Source organism: Phaseolus vulgaris, chromosome 2 (genome assembly GCF_000499845.2).
Source record: "Phaseolus vulgaris cultivar G19833 chromosome 2, P. vulgaris v2.0, whole genome shotgun sequence".
In the NCBI taxonomy this organism is placed as follows: domain Eukaryota; kingdom Viridiplantae; phylum Streptophyta; class Magnoliopsida; order Fabales; family Fabaceae; genus Phaseolus; species Phaseolus vulgaris.
The window spans coordinates 2,044,266-2,062,823 of record NC_023758.2 but is presented as its reverse complement, the minus strand read 5'-3'; the positions used below and the strand labels follow the sequence as shown (position 1 = coordinate 2,062,823).

Here is an 18,558-nt window from a genome sequence, read left to right as displayed (position 1 = left end):
AGTGGAGTAACAACTAAGGATAAATGGAGTGAGTTACCTAATGAAATCTTTCTCAGCATATTTGAAATCTTTATTTTTTAAATATTTTACTTGTTAAATATTTATATAACTACTTATTCACATCATAACAATGTAAGCAAAATTGTGGGGAAATAATAAATAAATAAAAAATTGAAGAAAAAAAATTGAGATAAAATTAAAAATAATATTTGTTAGCAAAGTGTGAGGAGAAAAAGTGACCTATAATCCTATAAAAACAGGTATTTTGAGAAGGACGAGAGTGAAGAAAATTTAAAGAAATGAAGCGAGAAAACGTCTCACTCTCAAGAAGAGAAACAGTGAACTCGGCAACAAAACGAAAAGTAGTGGAGTAACAACTGAGGATAGATTGAGTCAGTTACCTGATAAAATCTTACTCAGCATACTTGAAATCTTTATTTTTTAAAAAGTTTACTTGTTAAATATTTTTATAACTTCTTATTCACATAATTACATTGTAAGAAAATTGTATGAAAAAAAAAATATACAATAAAAAAATTTAGAAGAAACAAAATTGAGATAAAATTAAAAATAATATTTGTTAGCAAAGTGTGAGGTGAAAAATTTCCCTGTAATCCTATAAAAATATGTATTTTGAGAAGGAGGAGAGTGAAGAAAATTCGAAGAAATGAAGAAAGAAAACGTCTCACACCCAAGGAGAGAAACAGTTGTGATCTTGGCGGCAAAAAAAATAGTAGTGGAGTAACAACTGCGGATAGATTGAGTCAGTTACCTGGTCAAATCTTATTCAACATACTTGAAATCTTTATTCTTTAAAAAGTTTACTTGTTAAATATTTATATAACTTCTTATTCACATAATAACAATGTAAGAAAATTGTGGGGAAAAAATAAAAAAATATATCATAAAAAAAAAATTGAGGAAAAAAAATTGATATAAATTAAAAATAATATTTGTTAGCAAAGTGTGAGAAGAAAAAGTGACCTGTAATCCTATAAAAACAGGTATTGAGAAGGAGGAGAGTGAAAAAAATTCGGAGAAATGAAGCGAGAAAACGTCTCACTCGCAAGGAGAGAAGAGAAACTGCTGTGAACTCGGCCACAAAAAAGAATAGTAGTGGAGTAACAACTGAGGATAGATTGAGTGAGTTACCTAATGAAATCTTACTCAGCATATTTGAAATCTTTATTTTTTAAATATTTTACTTGTTAAATATTTTTATAACTTCTTATTCACATAATAACAATGTAAGCAAAATTGTGGGGAAATAATAAATAAATATATAAAAAATAAATAAAAAATTGAAGAAACAAAATTGAGATAAAATTAAAAATAATATTTGTTAGCAAAGTGTGAGGAGAAAAAGTGACCTATAATCCTATAAAAACAGGTATTTTGAGAAGGACGAGAGTAAAGAAAATTCGAAGAAATGAAGCGAGAGAACGTCTCACCCCCAAGCCAAGGAGAGAAACTGCTGTGAATTCGGCTGCAAAAACGAAAAGTAGTGGAGTAACAACTGAGGATAGATTGAGTCAGTTACCTGATAAAATCTTACTCAGCATACTTGAAATCTTTATTTTTTAAAAAGTTTACGTGTTAATTATTTTTATAAATTCTTATTCACATAATTACATTATAAGAAAATTGTATGAAAAAATAAAAATATATAATAAAAAAATCTAAATAAAAAAAATTTAGAAGAAACAGAATTGAGATAAAATTAAAAATAAAATTGGTTAGCAAAGTGTGAGGAGAAAAATTTCCCTGTAATCCTATATAAATATGTATTTTGAGAAGGAGGAGAGGGAAGAAAATTCGAAGAAATGAAGAGAAAACATCTGACACCGAAGGAGAGAAACTGTTGTGAACTCGGCGGCAAAAAAGAATAGTAGTGGAGTAACAACTGCGGATAGATTGAGTCAGTTACCTGGTCAAATCTTACTCAACATACTTGAAATATTTATTATTTAAAAATTTACTTGTTAAATATTCATATAACTTCTTATTCACATAATAACAATTTAAGAAAATTGTGGGGAAAAAATAAAAAAATATATCATAAAAAAAAATTGAGGAAACAAAATTGATATAAAATTAAAAATAATATTTGTTAGCAAAGTGTGATAAGAAAAAGTGACCTGTAATCTTATAAAAATAGGTATTTTGAGAAGGACGAGAGTAAAGAAAATTCGAAGAAATGAAGCGAGAGAACGTCTCACCCCAAGCCAAGGAGAGAAACTGCTGTGAATTCGGCTGCAAAAACGAAAAGTAGTGGAGTAACAACTGAGGATAGATTGAGTCAGTTACCTGATAAAATCTTACTCAGCATACTTGAAATCTTTATTTTTTAAAAAGTTTACTCGTTAAATATTTTTATAAATTCTTATTCACATAATTACATTATAAGAAAATTGTATGAAAAAATAAAAATATATATAATAAAAATATCTAAATAAAAAAAATTTAGAAGAAACAAAATTGAGATAAAATTAAAAATAAAATTTGTTAGCAAAGTGTGAGGAGAAAAATTTACCTCTAATCCTATAAAAATGTGTATTTTGAGAAGGAGGAGAGTGAAGAAAATTCGAAGAAATGAGAATGAAAACGGTTGTGACTCGGCGGCAAAAAAAGAATATTAGTGGAGTAACAACTACGGATAGATTGAGTCAGTTACCTGGTCAAATCTTACTCAGCATACTTGAAATCTTTATTCTTTAAAAAGTTTACTTGTTAAATATTTATATAACTTCTTATTCCCATAATAACAATGTAAGAAAATTGTGGGAAAAAATATATAATAAAAAAAATTTGAGGAAACAAAATTGAGATAAAATTAAAAATAATATTTGTTAGCAAAGTGTGAGAAGAAAAAGAGACCTGTAATCCTATAAAAACAGGTATTTTGAGAAGGAGGAGAGTGAAAAAAATTCGAAGAAATGAAGCGAGAAAACGTCTCACTCCCAAGGAGAGAAACTGTGAACTCGGTCACGAAAAAGAATAGTAGTGGAGTAACAACTGAGGATAGATTGGGTGAGTTACCTAAAGAAATCTTACTCAACATATTTGAAATCATTATTTTTTAAATATTTTACTTGTTAAATATTTTTATAACTTCTTATTCACATAATAACAATCTAAGCAAAATTGTGGGGTAAATAAATATATAAAAAATAAATAAAAAATTGAAGAAACAAAATTGAGATAAAATTAAAAATAATATTTGTTAGCAAAGTATGAGGAGAAAAAGTGACCTATAATCCTATAAAAACAGGTATTCTGAGGAGGACGAGAGTAAAAAAAATCTGAATAAATGAAGCGAGAAAACGTCTCACTCCTAAACTCACAAGGAGAGAAACTACTGTGAACTCGACAACAAAAGTAGTGGAGTAACAACTGAGGATAGATTGAGTCAGTTACCTGATAAAATCTTACTCAACATACTTGAAATCTTTATTTTTTAAAAAATTTACTTGTTAAATATTTTTATAACTTCTTATTCACATAATTACATTGTAAAAAAATTGTATGAAAAAATAAAAATATATATAATAAAAAAATCTAAATAAAAAAAATTTAGAAGAAACAAAATTGAGATAAAATTAAAAATAAAATTTGTTAGCAAAGTATGAGGAGAAAAATTTACCTGTAATCCTATAAAAATGTGTATTTTGAGAAGGAGGAGAGTGAAGAAAATTCGAAGAAATGAAGAATGAAAACGTATGACACCCAAGGAGAGGAACTGTTGTGAACTCGGCGTCAAAAAAAATAGTAGTGGAGTAACAACTACGGATAGATTGAGTCAGTTACCTGGTCAAATCTTACTCAGCATACTTGAAATCTTTATTCTTTAAAAAGTTTACTTGTTAAATATTTATATAACTTCTTATTCCCATAATAACAATGTAAGAAAATTGTGGGGAAAAATATATAATAAAAAAAATTTGAGGAAACAAAATTGAGATAAAACTAAAAATAATATTTGTTAGCAAAGTATGAGGAGAAAAAGTGACCTATAATCCTATAAAAACAGGTATTATGAGGAGGACGAGAGTAAAAAAAATCTGAATAAATGAAGCGAGAAAACGTCTCACTCCTAAACTCACAAGGAGAGAAACTACTGTGAACTCGACAACAAAAGTAGTGGAGTAACAACTACGGATAGATTGAGTCAGTTACCTGATAAAATCTTACTCAGCATACTTGAAATCTTTATTTTTTAAAAAATTTACTTGTTAAATATTTTTATAACTTCTTATTCACATAATTACATTGTAAAAAAATTGTATGAAAAAATAAAAATATATATAATAAAAAAATCTAAATAAAAAAAATTTAGAAGAAACAAAATTGAGATAAAATTAAAAATAAAATTTGTTAGCAAAGTATGAGGAGAAAAATTTACCTGTAATCCTATAAAAATGTGTATTTTGAGAAGGAGGAGAGTGAAGAAAATTCGAAGAAATGAAGAATGAAAACGTATGACACCCAAGGAGAGGAACTGTTGTGAACTCGGCGGCAAAAAAAATAGTAGTGGAATAACAACTACGGATAGATTGAGTCAGTTACCTGGTCAAATCTGACTCAGCATAATTGAAATCTTTATTCTTTAAAAAGTTTACTTGTTAAATATTTATATAACTTCTTATTCCCATAATAACAATGTAAGAAAATTGTGGGGAAAAAATATATAATAAATTTTTTTTTGAGGAAACAAAATTGAGATAAAATTAAAAATAATATTTGTTAGCAAAGTGTGAGAAGAAAAAGTGACCTGTAATCCTATAAAAACAGGTATTTTGAGAAGGAGGAGAATGAAAAAAATTCAAAGAAATGAAGCGAGAAAACGTCTTACTCTCAAGGAGAGAAACTGCTGTGAACTCGGCCACAAAAAAGGATAGTAGTGGAATAACAACTGAGGATAGATTGAGTGAGTTACCTAATGAAATCTTATTCAGCATATTTGAAATCATTATTTTTTAAATATTTTACTTGTTAAATATTTTTATAACTTCTTATTCACATAATAACAATATAAGCAAAATTGTGGGGTAAATAAATATATAAAAAATTAAATAAAAAATTGAAGAAACAAAATTGAGATAAAATTAAAAATAATATTTGTTAGCAAAGTGTGAGGAGAAAAAGTGACCTATAATTCTATAAAAACAGGTATTTTGAGAAGGACGAGAGTAAAGAAAATATGAAGAAATGAAGCGAGAAAACGTCTCACTCCTAAACTCACAAGGAGACAAGGAGAGAAACTACTGTGAACTCGACAACAAAAACGAAAAGTAGTGGAGTAACAACTGAGGATAGATTGAATCAGTTACCTGATAAAATCTTACCCAGCATACTTGAAATCTTTATTTTTTTAAAAATTTACTTGTTAAATATTTTTAGAACTTCTTATTTACATAATTACATTGTAAGAAAATTGTATGAAAAAATAAAAATATATATAATAAAAAAATCTAAATAAAAAAAATTTAGAAGAAACAAAAATTTAGATAAAATTAAAAATAAAATTTGTTAGCAAAGTGTGAGAAGAAAAAGTGACCTGTAATCCTATAAAAATGTGTATTTTGAGAAGGAGGAGAGTGAAAAAAATTCGAAGAAATGAAACGAGAAAACGTCTTACTCCCAAGAAGAGAAACTGCTGTGAACTCGGCCACAAAAAAGAATAGTAGTGGAGTAACAACTAAGGATAGATTGAGTGAGTTACCTAATGAAATCTTACTCAGCATATTTGAAATCATTATTTTTTAAATATTTTACTTGTTAAATATTTTTATAACTTCTTATTCACATAATAACAATCTAAGCAAAATTGTGGGGTAAATAAATATATAAAAAATTAAATAAAAAATTGAAGAAACAAAATTGAGATAAAATTAAAAATAATATTTGTTAGCAAAGTGTGAGGAGAAAAAGTGACCTATATTCCTATAAAAACAGGTATTTTGAGAAGGACGAGAGTAAAGAAAATTTGAAGAAATGAAGCGAGAAAACGTCTAACTGGAGTAACAATTGAGGATAGATTGAGTCAGTTACCTGATAAAATCTTACTCAGCATACTTGAAATCTTTATTTTTAAAAAAATTTACTTGTTAAATATTTTTATAACTTCTTATTCACATAATTACATTGTAAGAAAATTGTATGAAAAAATAAAAATATATATAATAAAAATATCTAAATAAAAAAAATTTAGAAGAAACAAAATTGAGATAAAATTAAAAATAAAATTTGTTAGCAAAGTGTGAGGAGAAAAATTTACCTGTAATCCTATAAAAATGTGTATTTTGAGAAGGAGGAGGGTGAAGAAAATTCGAAGAAATGAAGAAAGAAAACGTATGACACCCAAGGAGAGGAACTGTTGTGAACTCGGCGGCAAAAAAAATAGTAGTGGAGTAACAACTACGGATAAATTGAGTCAGTTACCTGGTCAAATCTTACTCAGCATACTTGAAATATTTATTCTTTAAAAAGTTTACTTGTTAAATATTTATATAACTTCTTATTCACATAATAACAATGTAAGAAAATTGTGGGGAAAAAATATATAATAAAAAAAAATTGAGGAAACAAAATTGAGATAAAATTAAAAATAATATTTGTTAGCAAAGTGTGAGAAGAAAAAGTGACCTGTAATCCTATAAAAACATATATTTTGAGAAGGAGGAGAGTGAAAAAAATTCGAAGAAATGAAGCAAGAAAACGTCTCACTCGCAAGGAGAGAAACTGCTGTGAACTCGGCCACAAAAAAGAATAGTAGTGGAGTAACAACTGAGGATAGATTGAGTGAGTTACCTAATGAAATCTTACTCAGCATATTTGAAATCATTATTTTTTAAATATTTTACTTGTTAAATATTTTTATAACTTCTTATTCACATAATAACAATGTAAGCAAAATTGTGGGGAAATAATATAAATATATAAAAAATAAATAAAAAATTGAAGAAACAAAATTGAGATAAAATTAAAAATAATATTTGTTAGCAAGGTGTAAGGAGAAAAAGTGACCTATAATCCTATAAAAACAGGTATTTTGGGAAGGACGAGAGTAAAGAAAATTCGAAGAAATGAAGCGAGATAACCTGATAAAATCTTACTCAGCATACTTGAAATCTTTAGTTTTTAAAAAGTTTACTTGTTAAATATTTTTATAACTTCTTATTCACATAATTACATTGTAAGAAAATTGTATGAAAAAATAAAAATATATATAATAAAAAAATCTAAATAAAAAAAATTTAGAAGAAACAAAATTGAGATAAAATTAAAAATAATATTTGTTAGGAAAGTATGAGGAGAAAAAGTTACCTGTAATCCTATAAAAATAGATATTGTGAGAAGGAGGAGAGTGAAGAAAATTTGAAGAAATGAAGAGAGAAAACGTCTGAAACCCAAGGAGAGAAACTGTTGTGAACTCGGCGGTAAAAAAGAATTGTAGTGGAGTAATAACTTAGGATAGATTAAGTCAGTTACCTGATGAAATCTTACTCAGCATACTTGAAATCTTTATTCTTTAATAAGTTTACTTGTTAAATATTTGTATAACTTCTTATTCACATAATAACAATGTAAGAAATTTGTATGAAAAAATAAAAATATATATACTAAAAAAATCTAAATAAATGAAATTAGTAAAACAAAATTAGAAATAATATTTGTTAACAAAGTGTGAGGAGAAAAAGTGACATGTAATCCTATAAAAATGGGTATTTTTGAGAAGGAAGAAAATAAAGAAAATTCGCATAAATGAAGAGAGAAAATGTCTCACTCCCAAGTGGAGAAATTGTTGTTTACTCGGCGGCAAAAAAGAATAGTAGAGTAACAACTGAGGATATATTGAGTCATTTACGTGATGAAATCTTACTCAGCATACTTGAAATTTTTATTTTTTGAAAAGTTTACTTGTTAAATATTTTTATAACTTCTTATTCACATAATAACAATGTAAGAAAATTGTGGGGAAAAAATAAAAAAATATATAATAAAAAAAATTAGAAGAAACAAAATTGAGATAAAATTAAAAATAATATTTGTTAGCAAAGTGTGAGGAGAAAAAGTGACATGTAATCCTATAAAAATAGGTATTTTGAGAAGGAGAGTGAAGAAAATTCGAATAAATGAAGAGAGAAAACGTCTCACTCCCAAGGAGAGAAACTGCTGTGAACTCAACGGCAAAAAAGAATAGTAGATGAGTAACAACTGAGGATAGATTGAGTCAGTTACCTTGAAATCTTATTCAGGATAATTTCTATTATAGGTGTAAGGTATGTGGTTCATATCAGCTTCTTGAGCAAACGATGGAGGCATATTTGGGTATCCTTACCGGTGCTCAGTCAGTTTTGCCTATGAATATTGGTATTTAGAAGTGTTATGTTTGTCTATGGATATTGTCATCCATAATTGTACTTTTTTACTACGGATATCTTTATTCGTAAGGCGCCATCATACTTTCAGATATACATATCGAGAAGTCAATCATCCTCAGTTTTTATTTTTTTGGTATTGTGATAATTTTGATACTTTTAATGGATTAAAATCCTTTGAACTAAATCAATTTAAAGAATATAAGTAAAGAGCTTGTGGTGTAATGGATTGTTGTGGTGGTGTAGTGGGTGGTGAATTGTTGTGGTGGTAAACTATGAGTTTTGGATATCCATATTTAAAAGTGTTTTCTGAATTCGAATTTTCATATCTACAAATTAATTACGGATATCCAAAACACAAAGATTTCTCATTAAAGATACAAAAGGACTTTTCACATATGCATGTAAAAAAATGGAATGGTGCATGGAAAATCAGCCAAAAGTTTATGCTGCCGCCCAGTGTTGGCCTGCTATTACCTACCCCCATGGACACCACACCATTGATCGAGTGGTGCTTATTTATTGAAATCTTGCATGATAGGAACATATTGGTAGTTTCAGTTATTAAAGTAATAATTTGTGGTGAAATAATTACAAACAAGTACAAATACAGTTTAGATGAAGGAAAAATAAAAGAAAATAATTATTTTTTCCAAATAAATGTTTAAAACTTTATTTGGACAAAAAAAAGAAAAAAAAAACTTATTTAATTAAATTTTGTTTTACGTTTTGTTGAAAAGGAAATAAACAAGTAAAAAAGTCTCAACATTCATTGCTTCTAAAAGAACTATATCCCAAATCTCTTGAAATGGATTTAACAAATCATCAAAATCTCATTTTTCTAAAATATAAAATCATCGAAACAACCATATCAATTATTTGTATTAACACATTTAATAAAGTATTTATAAATGAGAATAAATTCTAAACAAATTGCTATCGTATATTTTAAGAAGATAAATCACTTAAAAATTAAAATATAACAATTGTAAATATTCAAAATATAGGTACCAAATTTTAAATTATGGACAGATAATTACTAATGTCATTTTACAATTTCCAGTTAAATCAATAACTAGTTTTATCAAACATTTTCAGTTCTTAAGTACAGTCTAATTGATTGTCTTTTAACATTGTTTTATAAACTGTTTTCTAAAACAATTTCACACTACTCAAAACAATCTTTCATCCAATATCTATTAAATTTCGAAAGTTGTTTTTCCAAAAGAAATGTTTTAGAAAAGGAAAAACAGAAACAGCCCAGAGATGTTTTCTCACCCTCTTCTATTTCCATCAAATATTCTGTTCCCCTTCCTCCAAAATCTAATAAAGTCCGAAAATTGCTTCCAAGAGAAATGTGTTAAAAATTTAAAAACAGAAGCAGTCAAGAGATGTCTTCTCAACCTCTTTTATCTTCTTCAAATATTCTGTTCAACATGGAAGCCTAATTGAAAATGGCACAATTCCTACCCTGCAAGAGCAAAGAAAATTAGCTCACAGCAGGGTGATCTCAATGAAAACTGCATACAGTATTAGTACACTTGTTAAATCTGCTTAAGTGCTTCGTTGCTTCAGTGTTTTCCCAAGCAATGGTCAGGACAAATACAAGGCCCTAGATTTCAGGCACTTTTATGCTATTAAAGGCCTGTTATTTTCTGCAAAACTAACCACGTAAGAAGTGGTACTGTCAGATTTCAGGACACTTCAACTAGTAAATTTTGCCTTGACATAGTCTACATGTCAATGTCTGTGTTCCACTGTCTACATTGCGATACATGCCACAAATACTGCATGTCGAGCATTATCAATGCTTAGTTTATACATTATAAGTTTCCTTGTACATGTCGAGCATTTTACCACGTGTTTGGCATTCCACCTCATTCTTAAATTTCTCCCGAAGATATAACTACAAAAGTTATTTCCATTGATCTTTCCCAGAGAGGGAGAGAAAATAGACCCTCAACTGCTTCCTCCCCTCAAATACCTTTAACAATGTTGAACTATACATTACAATTATACCTCCAAGAAAAGAGAAGACTAAGAAGTTTGTCATTTCTACCAAATTTCTGTGTTCTAATTTTAAACAACCAATAAAAGATGTCATCTAGCATAAAAATCTACACATCCAAAATACTAATAAAAGACAGTATTTTTTTGGAGCACTGACAAGTGACTACTCCCAGAATATTCAAAGAAATGAGCGAGCTTCATGTCTTGAACCATTCATGAGTGCAAGCGATCAAATTTTGCTTTCTTCAGGAAAGAGCAAGACTAAAGATCTTCATAAAATGTCAAGAATCTGCAAAGTTTTAAAATATGTAATTATAAGACCATTTGAAGAACCGAAAAAGACGTTTATACAAGAGTACTAAACTAACTGGACTGGAGGACAGATATGAATGAGAAAAAACATAAAAGAGTGCTTCATCCAATAATGTATTAGACCGAATTCCTTGCTCTGAAAAAATCTAATATATATGAAGATACTTCAACCAATTCAGAGTGAGATGAATGTGATGTGATCCTCCCATAGTCAAACTCGAGCAAAAAGAGTTAAAAGGCAAACTTACTCGCATAGGCATCTCTTGCATGACAATATTGCTGCTCTCTTCAATACTTTTTAGAGTCACCACTTCCCCACCAACCACCATATTAATAACAATTCCATCTGCACATTACTCAGGAATGTTAGCAACAATGCAAAACTACAAACTATCACATACTTTAAAAAAAGTTAAATACAGTTCCTTAACTATTGTTTGTGTTGTTTTCAATCAAAATTTAAAGGATTATGCAATCTTTCCAGATAAAACTTCAATTTTGATTAGGAAAAAACACAAATAGGATCTAAGGAACTGTGTCTATGTTTTGTCCAACTTAAAAAAACTATAGAAGTAGGCAATAAAGAAAGGACCGGCTGTTAAACAAGTTGTCAATCGCCTAGTGTATGTCTCCTGCAGGAAACACAAAAATAATGTGGAAAATAAGAAGAGCGAAGATAAATATCAGCTGCAGAAATTGAAATTTGTAGAAGAAAAAAAAAAGCGAAAGAGAAAAACCTTCTTTGCTGGTAACTCGTAGTTAATGAGAAGATGAGCATTCAAGGGAAGTTCTCCAGAAGAAAGGAGAGGGAGACAGGCGTCGGTTACAATGATCATATGAGACCTCTCGTCTTTCCCAATCTCGTCCTCGTTCGGCGCGCCACCGTGATTCGTCTGATTCCACTGAGCTGTTACCTGTCGAAACTTTTCCAAGAGGAAAGCGCGTTCATCTTCAGCGAGATCACTGTACTGACACGCGGAAAAGGGAAACGGAGGAAACAAGAGCGAATTAGGAAAAACAATAGTGTAGCGCGTGGGAATTACGAGGAAGAGAATGAATTGGGGATGGGAAAATAGAAGAGAGACCAGAGCAGAGGAGGAAACGAAGGGGAGAGCGGAGAGAGAGGAGCAGAGAGAGTCGAGGTCGTCGCGCGTGCTGCAACAGACGACGATGGGCAAGGATGGACGTCGAGCCACCAGATCCACGAGTTCGATTACCGTTTGCTGCGATATGTCGATCGTTTTCGATAATCAAAAAATCAGAACGAAAAGGTTATTGAAGTGAAAATGCGTGAGCGAGAGTACCATTTTGAAGTGGAGCCTGTCAACAGCGAGGTAAAAGTGGCGCGGGTGGCTGAAAATGAAGGAGATGGGAGAGTGTGTATGAATATAAAATGGAAGTTAAAGAGGAAAAGAGAAAGAGGAATGAAAAGAAGAGTACCCGGACGGTCCGGTCTGAAACGGCGGAGACGAAGCACAAACGCTGTCCATGGTAGAGGAGAGGAAATGCTTCTTCACCCGGCACTCCCTTTCTTTTATTTCTCGAATTGTAAAAATGTCTTCAGAATTTTCTTTCATTTTATTTTACGTTTCTTTTATTTAAATTTTTGCACATAAAATAAATATGTTAGTTCTAACAATTAATTGTACTAAAATAATATATATATATATATATTAAATATTGAATTGAGATGGTGAATTTTTAAAATGTGAAAATTAAACTTTAAAATACTGCTTCACATCCTCAGGTGATAAAGAAAGATATGAGAAAAAGATATAAGTAATTTGATAAAATTAAGTGAAATAAAAATATATATATTATTTTTAATTTAATTTTGTCATATTTTTTATAAAATAATTTATCCTTCAATGTCTACAACTTGATTGAAATTGTTCTTTCCACTATTTTCATCCCAAAATTATCTTGCACTAAGTTTTACTAGACAGGGAGCTTTGGGGTCATCTTATTCACAACAATCTTCGTCTAATAATTCACATTCTCTAAGTATCCTCGTCTTACTAGCTTCTTTGTTGCTGATGTTAGAATCAAATATATCTTATTATATTTTATTATAATCAAATATAATTAAATATTATAAGTATTATATTATTTTGATATTTAATTATAGTTTATTTTAATATGGTTATTGTTCTTGTCAAGATGATCGGTCGAAATTCGATGTGGTTTTGAGTGTTTTTTTTCAAATTTTAGTGAATCGGTTTCAAAGAAATGAGGGGATTTCACCTAAAAAAAAGTTAGTAAGAGCATCAAATTTAGTGTATACAGTGAGTATATTACCAAAATATGAGTTGAGATTGTTTCTTGTGAGTGGTCATCTATATATAAATTTTCATGGATTTAAATCTTTCATATTGGTTTCTCCAGATTTTAATGTGTCAGATTATAGTATTTTCTCATAAAAGCACTGAATATCATTATCTCATAAAAGCACTGAATATCATGTATATAAATTAGAGTATTTTGTAATATATAATCAATCAAGAATATTCTACAAGTAAATCAGAACATTCAAAGAAGTCAGAATATTATGCGTTAACAAGATTGATTCCCATCATATATTTATCTAAATTAATTAATATTATTACATCATGATATTTTATATTGTCAATAATATTTCATATTAAAATATATGCATTTATGAGTATTAATTGTTAAATTAATATAAAATAATTCATAATTTATACATTTATATATTTTTATTTCGACTTCAAGTCCATCAAGATAACATCATCAGGATTAATCATTACATTCAAAATATTATCCATTTTAAAATTCGGAATTCAATAACATTTCTTAAAAACACTTAAAAAATTAAAAGATGAAAATATATTTAAATTTCTTTTGATTTTGATTCCAAAATTATGTAAAACCAGTAGACTTAAAAAAAATATTATTTTCAAAATTTAATCAAAACATAATCTTTACTATCAACCTAGCTACAGAATGCGGCCATTTAGCCATTACATTAAGAAGCCATACATGGTACAAGGATTATTGAAACCTGCTTTCCAATCATACAAGGATTGACCTACGTATATACATTATTAAATTAAAAATAATAACACAACCTTGACACGAATTTGGTCTTTTTACCCAACATAATTATCGCTCAGCCTTTTACTTTTTCACTATTCTATTAATTGACTAAAAGGAAAAATCAAATTGCTCTTTGTTCGTTTGTTGGTCAGTTGCAAACCTTATTGCTCGTCATGATGAGATTTAGAGGTTCAAAGTCAACAACGGGCTTGGATTCCTTGAGACGAGGCCCACCGAAGCCCATTTGCTCTTCGCGGACTCTCTTGTGGTGGTTGTTTCTTTTGTCTGCTAGCGTATCCTCTTTCAACCAAACACCAAACAGTTTCAAACATTCTTCACCACCTTCTTCACCTACCGCCTTCTCAGATCCACAACTTCCTTGCCGCATGATGCGATCTATCTGATCAGGACCCACCATCAGACGGTTCTTCAGAAAAGCCACGAGCTCATCGCACTGCTTCCTCGCACGTGCCAGCTCGCAACTCAGCGTTTCGTTATCCTTCTTCAGTTTCTGATTCTCGCTCGATAACTCGTGAGAAACTGTTGTGTTTGTTTCCACCAATCCCGTGTTCTTCGAACCGGAGGAAGAGGACGAGGTAGAAGTGGACCCAGCCTCGTCTCCACCGCCGGAGTTTAAAGGAGAGCTACCATCGCCGCCGGATTTTCCAGCCTCCGGAGGAAGCGCCGGCAATTGCGGCACGGTCTTGCGGCGTTTGATGTCGCAGAGAAGCTCCTTCTTCCCTCGTTTGAAATGCTCGTTTGCGAATTCCCATTTATCTGGCACAATCTTTCGGAATCCCTGCAAACTCGAAATCGCCAATTTGATTTTTATCATTTACTGATCATATTTGCAATCATCTATAATTAACAGTAATCGTATTTGTTTACATTTCAAGCTCATCAAATTTGCTTTTTGTATCATATATCATAAAAAATACATTGTATTTAGATATCAATTTAAAACTTAAGATTTCCCAAATGTTTCCGAATATATATATAGCAATTAGTAAGAACCACTAATTATGGAAGAAACCCGAAATATTAATTTAAATACCTGAATAATTAGTATTAAAATCTAAATACTTAAAAAAAAATTCTATCAAATTTTAATTTAATCTGAATAACATGTATAAAACACAAGTAATTGATCATCTCACAGGTTGAGATGGAAGTAAATGTAAGGAGAGAAAGAAACATACGTAGGTGTTGAGCTGGCGAACAAAACTGGAGAAGTTATTGTGCTTGAAAGATTTAGGAAGCAAATCCTTGGCAAAATCCGCATGCTTCCACACCACAAACGTGTTCCCACTGTCACTCCACGATATCACCTCGTTCGTCCCGGGATCCTCCACCAACTCATACGTCTTCGTCAAAAACGGTGCCGGCACAGATCGTTGCGACATGATTCCACCCTCACAAATCTCTTCTTATTACAATTTTTCTAAATAAAAAAAGAGAGAGAGAAAAATATAGTGCAGGGAACTCAGGAGGAAGAACTGAAAAGGAGAAGAGCTGTCAAGAACTCCCAATCCCAGCAATAAAAGCCAGAGAGAAAGAAGCGAGAATGAATTAAACTTTTGGAAGGTTTTCTGGAATGATCAGAATCCATGAGTCAAAATATCGAAATCAATTACCATAATTTCACGACACAAAAGGATAAGGTACAGTGAATATTATTGTTATTCTCCTCCTCGAGGATTCTAGGGCGAGGGAGACTCTTATATAATACGGAACCAAATATATTCCAACCCCAAGTGACGTGTGGGTTCTAGAATTTTTGAGAAGCTTATACATATAAAAAAATGGCAACGTTTATTTTGGACCAAACCAAAACTGAATCCACACGTACGCAGTAACAGGGCACTTTGCTTTAGAATACAGTGGACTGGATAAGGAGGCGAGAGAAGAGAAGCATTCCTCACGATTTTCACAAGGGTCGTCTTTGGCTTTCTCTCATGAAAATTGCGTTTTCATTTCCCACATTTTTCTAAAGTGGACTTTCTAATACGCTTCCTTCTGAAAAAACTTTTCCATTTTACTTATTTTTATTATAACATAATTTATAAGCCAGTGCGTTTTAATTGTTTTAGGACGGACGCGTATGAAGGGGTGGCAGGGCGGGGTGGCAGTCCCGCATAGGCCGTATATACTTAATCCACAATATGCGAGTTGGGTTGGTCCGTTACAACGTGAGTTGATTTTTCTAATCTGTTTAGTATAAAAGTTAGTCTATAGACATGCGAGCTAGCCTGCATAAAAAATATTTATTAAAAATAATAATTTTTAAATAATTTTTGATTTTTTTATTTAGATGCATTGAGTAAATGATTTTATAATATTATTTCATGAAACATGCATAGTAAGATCTTATTAAAAATTTCGGAATGTAAAATATGAGGCTACATGAAGAAAAAATATGAGAAGTAGAAAAAAAAGATTATACATTTTAAAGTTATACGGGTTATGCAAACCAACCCGTCTCGCACTTGACCCGCACAGACTGCGGGTTATGCAGGACAAACCTAAGCGGAACAGTGGGTTAAAATAAACAACTCGCTTCACTTTTTTTCTCACGGGACCGCGAACAGCCCATCCCACTTTGTAACCCCTACGCGTGTGCTTGTAACTATTTCTCAAAAGTTATAAAATAAAAATTAATTTACATTATAATGTTAATTTTAATTTGTTGGAAGGGGAAAGAGTAAGTGGGTAAGAGAGCTTTTTCTCTGGTCTCACCTAACTCTACATTTCTCCATTTGCTTCCATTCATCGTTTTTGATATTTTAATTATTATTATTGTTGTTATGATTAACTATGTACGTGTTTTGTCATCTTTCATCAATTGGTCTCCCCATTCAGTTTCTCCATTTTTTTTTTGTGTTAGACCTTTTCTGCCTGTTATGACCGCCCAACAAATATATTATAAAGAAATATTGCCAATGGAAGAAAAAGAAGACCAATGCAATGCATACATGACTTTTATTTGTCTGTTACTTTATTTGGACTTTTATGTTCTTTCCTCACAAATTCCTCCAATGTAATTTTCACACTGAATTAACACCATGTTTTAAACAATGTACTTCATGCTACACTTTCGTTTGTTTTCACTGAAATTAACTGCACTTGGATTCTTGTCTCTTCAAGCAATTCCACTGAAGAACAATTAATACTTGAATGCGTAAGTTAACTATATATCTCATTTATCAGTCTTATTCAAACCACTTATCTTTCAAATTAATAAAGAAATATCTTAGGATTTAATTAGTATAGGTTAATGAGGCATTTGACTCTGACAAAACACCTTTCGTAGATGATAAGCTCCTTTTAAACTGTGTGGATAAATGATTTACACTAGTGCAAAAAGAAGAAAAGGATACGCTTTATTTAGTGCGGTTTTTGCGCTACCCGCTTTCATAAAAAACGCGGTGGTATTTTTGAAATTATTTTGATTTACGAATGCGGTTATTTGAATAACCGCATTCGTAAATCAAAGCACTTGATTTACGAATGCGGTTATTTGAATAACCGCATTCGTAAATCAAAGCACTTGATTTACGAATGCGGTTATTTGTATAACCGCACTTGTAAATCAAAGTGCTTGATTTACGAATGCGGTTTTACCTTTAACCGCACTCGTAAATCATTTTTTACCTTAAATTTTGAAGCGCGCCACACACAATTTCAAACTTTATTTCTCGTCTTTGCCTTCGTTTCGTGTTCGCACTCTGAGTTCTTCTGCTGCATCTGCATTCCATTTGTGCAATGTAAGTTTTTGAACTCTCTTTCTTCCTCTTCATCTTCACAAATATATGCATAAATGTTTTTCGTTTTTCTTATATATGTTTTTTTCCTTGCATTGGTGGGCTCGGAGCACTCTTTTCTTTCATTGTATTCGTGGTTTCTTGTGGATTTTTTGGTTTGCTCCGTTGCTGCTTCCCTGTCCGCCATCGCTTCTGCTGCCGCCACCGTTGTTCGCTCCCGTGACTCTTCATCAACGTTGACTTCACACAAGATTAACGATGTTTTAAAATTTTTAATTTTTTTAATGATTTGGCATATACAAGTGCGGTTAAAGCAAATAACTGCACTTGTAAATGGTATTTATAAATGCGGCTGTATAGCCGCATTTATATTTCTTGATTTACAATTGCGTGTTGATCAAATGCGATTGTAAAACCGCATTTATAAATTCGAAATAGCCGCATTTGTTTTATGTTTCTGCACTAGTGTTATCAGGAAACTCTATTGATAACTGTAGAAAAGAAATACTACTATTCTTTTCTAAACAAATTTTTTCCACTTGATTTTTTTTTCCTTAAAGTTATGAAAATATCCTATTATAAATGTATAACGCTATTAAGTTAGGATGTGTTTCATAACTTATATTAATTGAGTAATCTTTACATTTCATAAGTTCCGATGAAGTAATAGATAACCATCCTTTTATATAACTATTTCAAAATATAAAAATGTATTATATAAAAAAATATATTTCTGATTCCATTACACACTACAAAAATATATTTTTAATGAGGTTATATTTTTTACGGTTTTGATTCTCGTTAAGTGCATGTTAAGTGCATTATCCGTAGTTTGTTTCTTTCTTGATAGATTCAGTGTCGCTAACTAATTATCACGGTTTCTACGAATCCCTAGAAAATAATCACTTTCCGACGATTTTGAAACCTCGTTATTTCTGACAGTTTTGAACCTCCGTTATTCCCAGCAGTTTTAAACCCCCGTTAATTTTTACGGTTTGAAAACTCCCGTTATTCCTAACGGTTTGAAAACTCCTGTT

General features: G+C 30.5%; 2 protein-coding genes across 2 annotated transcripts; both read right to left on the bottom strand.

The window, feature by feature from the left end:
* Positions 1 to 10,284: 10,284 nt before the first annotated feature.
* On the bottom strand, positions 10,285 to 12,273 carry LOC137810115 (uncharacterized). The gene is made up of 7 exons (XM_068611246.1): positions 12,144 to 12,273; positions 12,008 to 12,056; positions 11,789 to 11,926; positions 11,441 to 11,671; positions 11,296 to 11,335; positions 10,952 to 11,049; positions 10,285 to 10,680 (listed from the first exon to the last, which is right to left on the bottom strand). The coding sequence occupies exons 1-7, from the start codon at positions 12,191 to 12,193 to the stop codon at positions 10,663 to 10,665; spliced, it is 624 nt and encodes a 207-aa protein (XP_068467347.1). The 5' UTR covers positions 12,194 to 12,273; the 3' UTR covers positions 10,285 to 10,662.
* A 1,388-nt stretch (positions 12,274 to 13,661) lies between these two features.
* On the bottom strand, positions 13,662 to 15,792 carry LOC137810123 (heat shock factor protein HSF24-like). Its single transcript, XM_068611258.1, has 2 exons — positions 14,960 to 15,792; positions 13,662 to 14,559 (listed from the first exon to the last, which is right to left on the bottom strand). Exons 1-2 carry the CDS (start codon positions 15,161 to 15,163, stop codon positions 13,909 to 13,911), a joined length of 855 nt encoding a protein of 284 aa, XP_068467359.1. The 5' UTR covers positions 15,164 to 15,792; the 3' UTR covers positions 13,662 to 13,908.
* Positions 15,793 to 18,558: the final 2,766 nt, after the last annotated feature.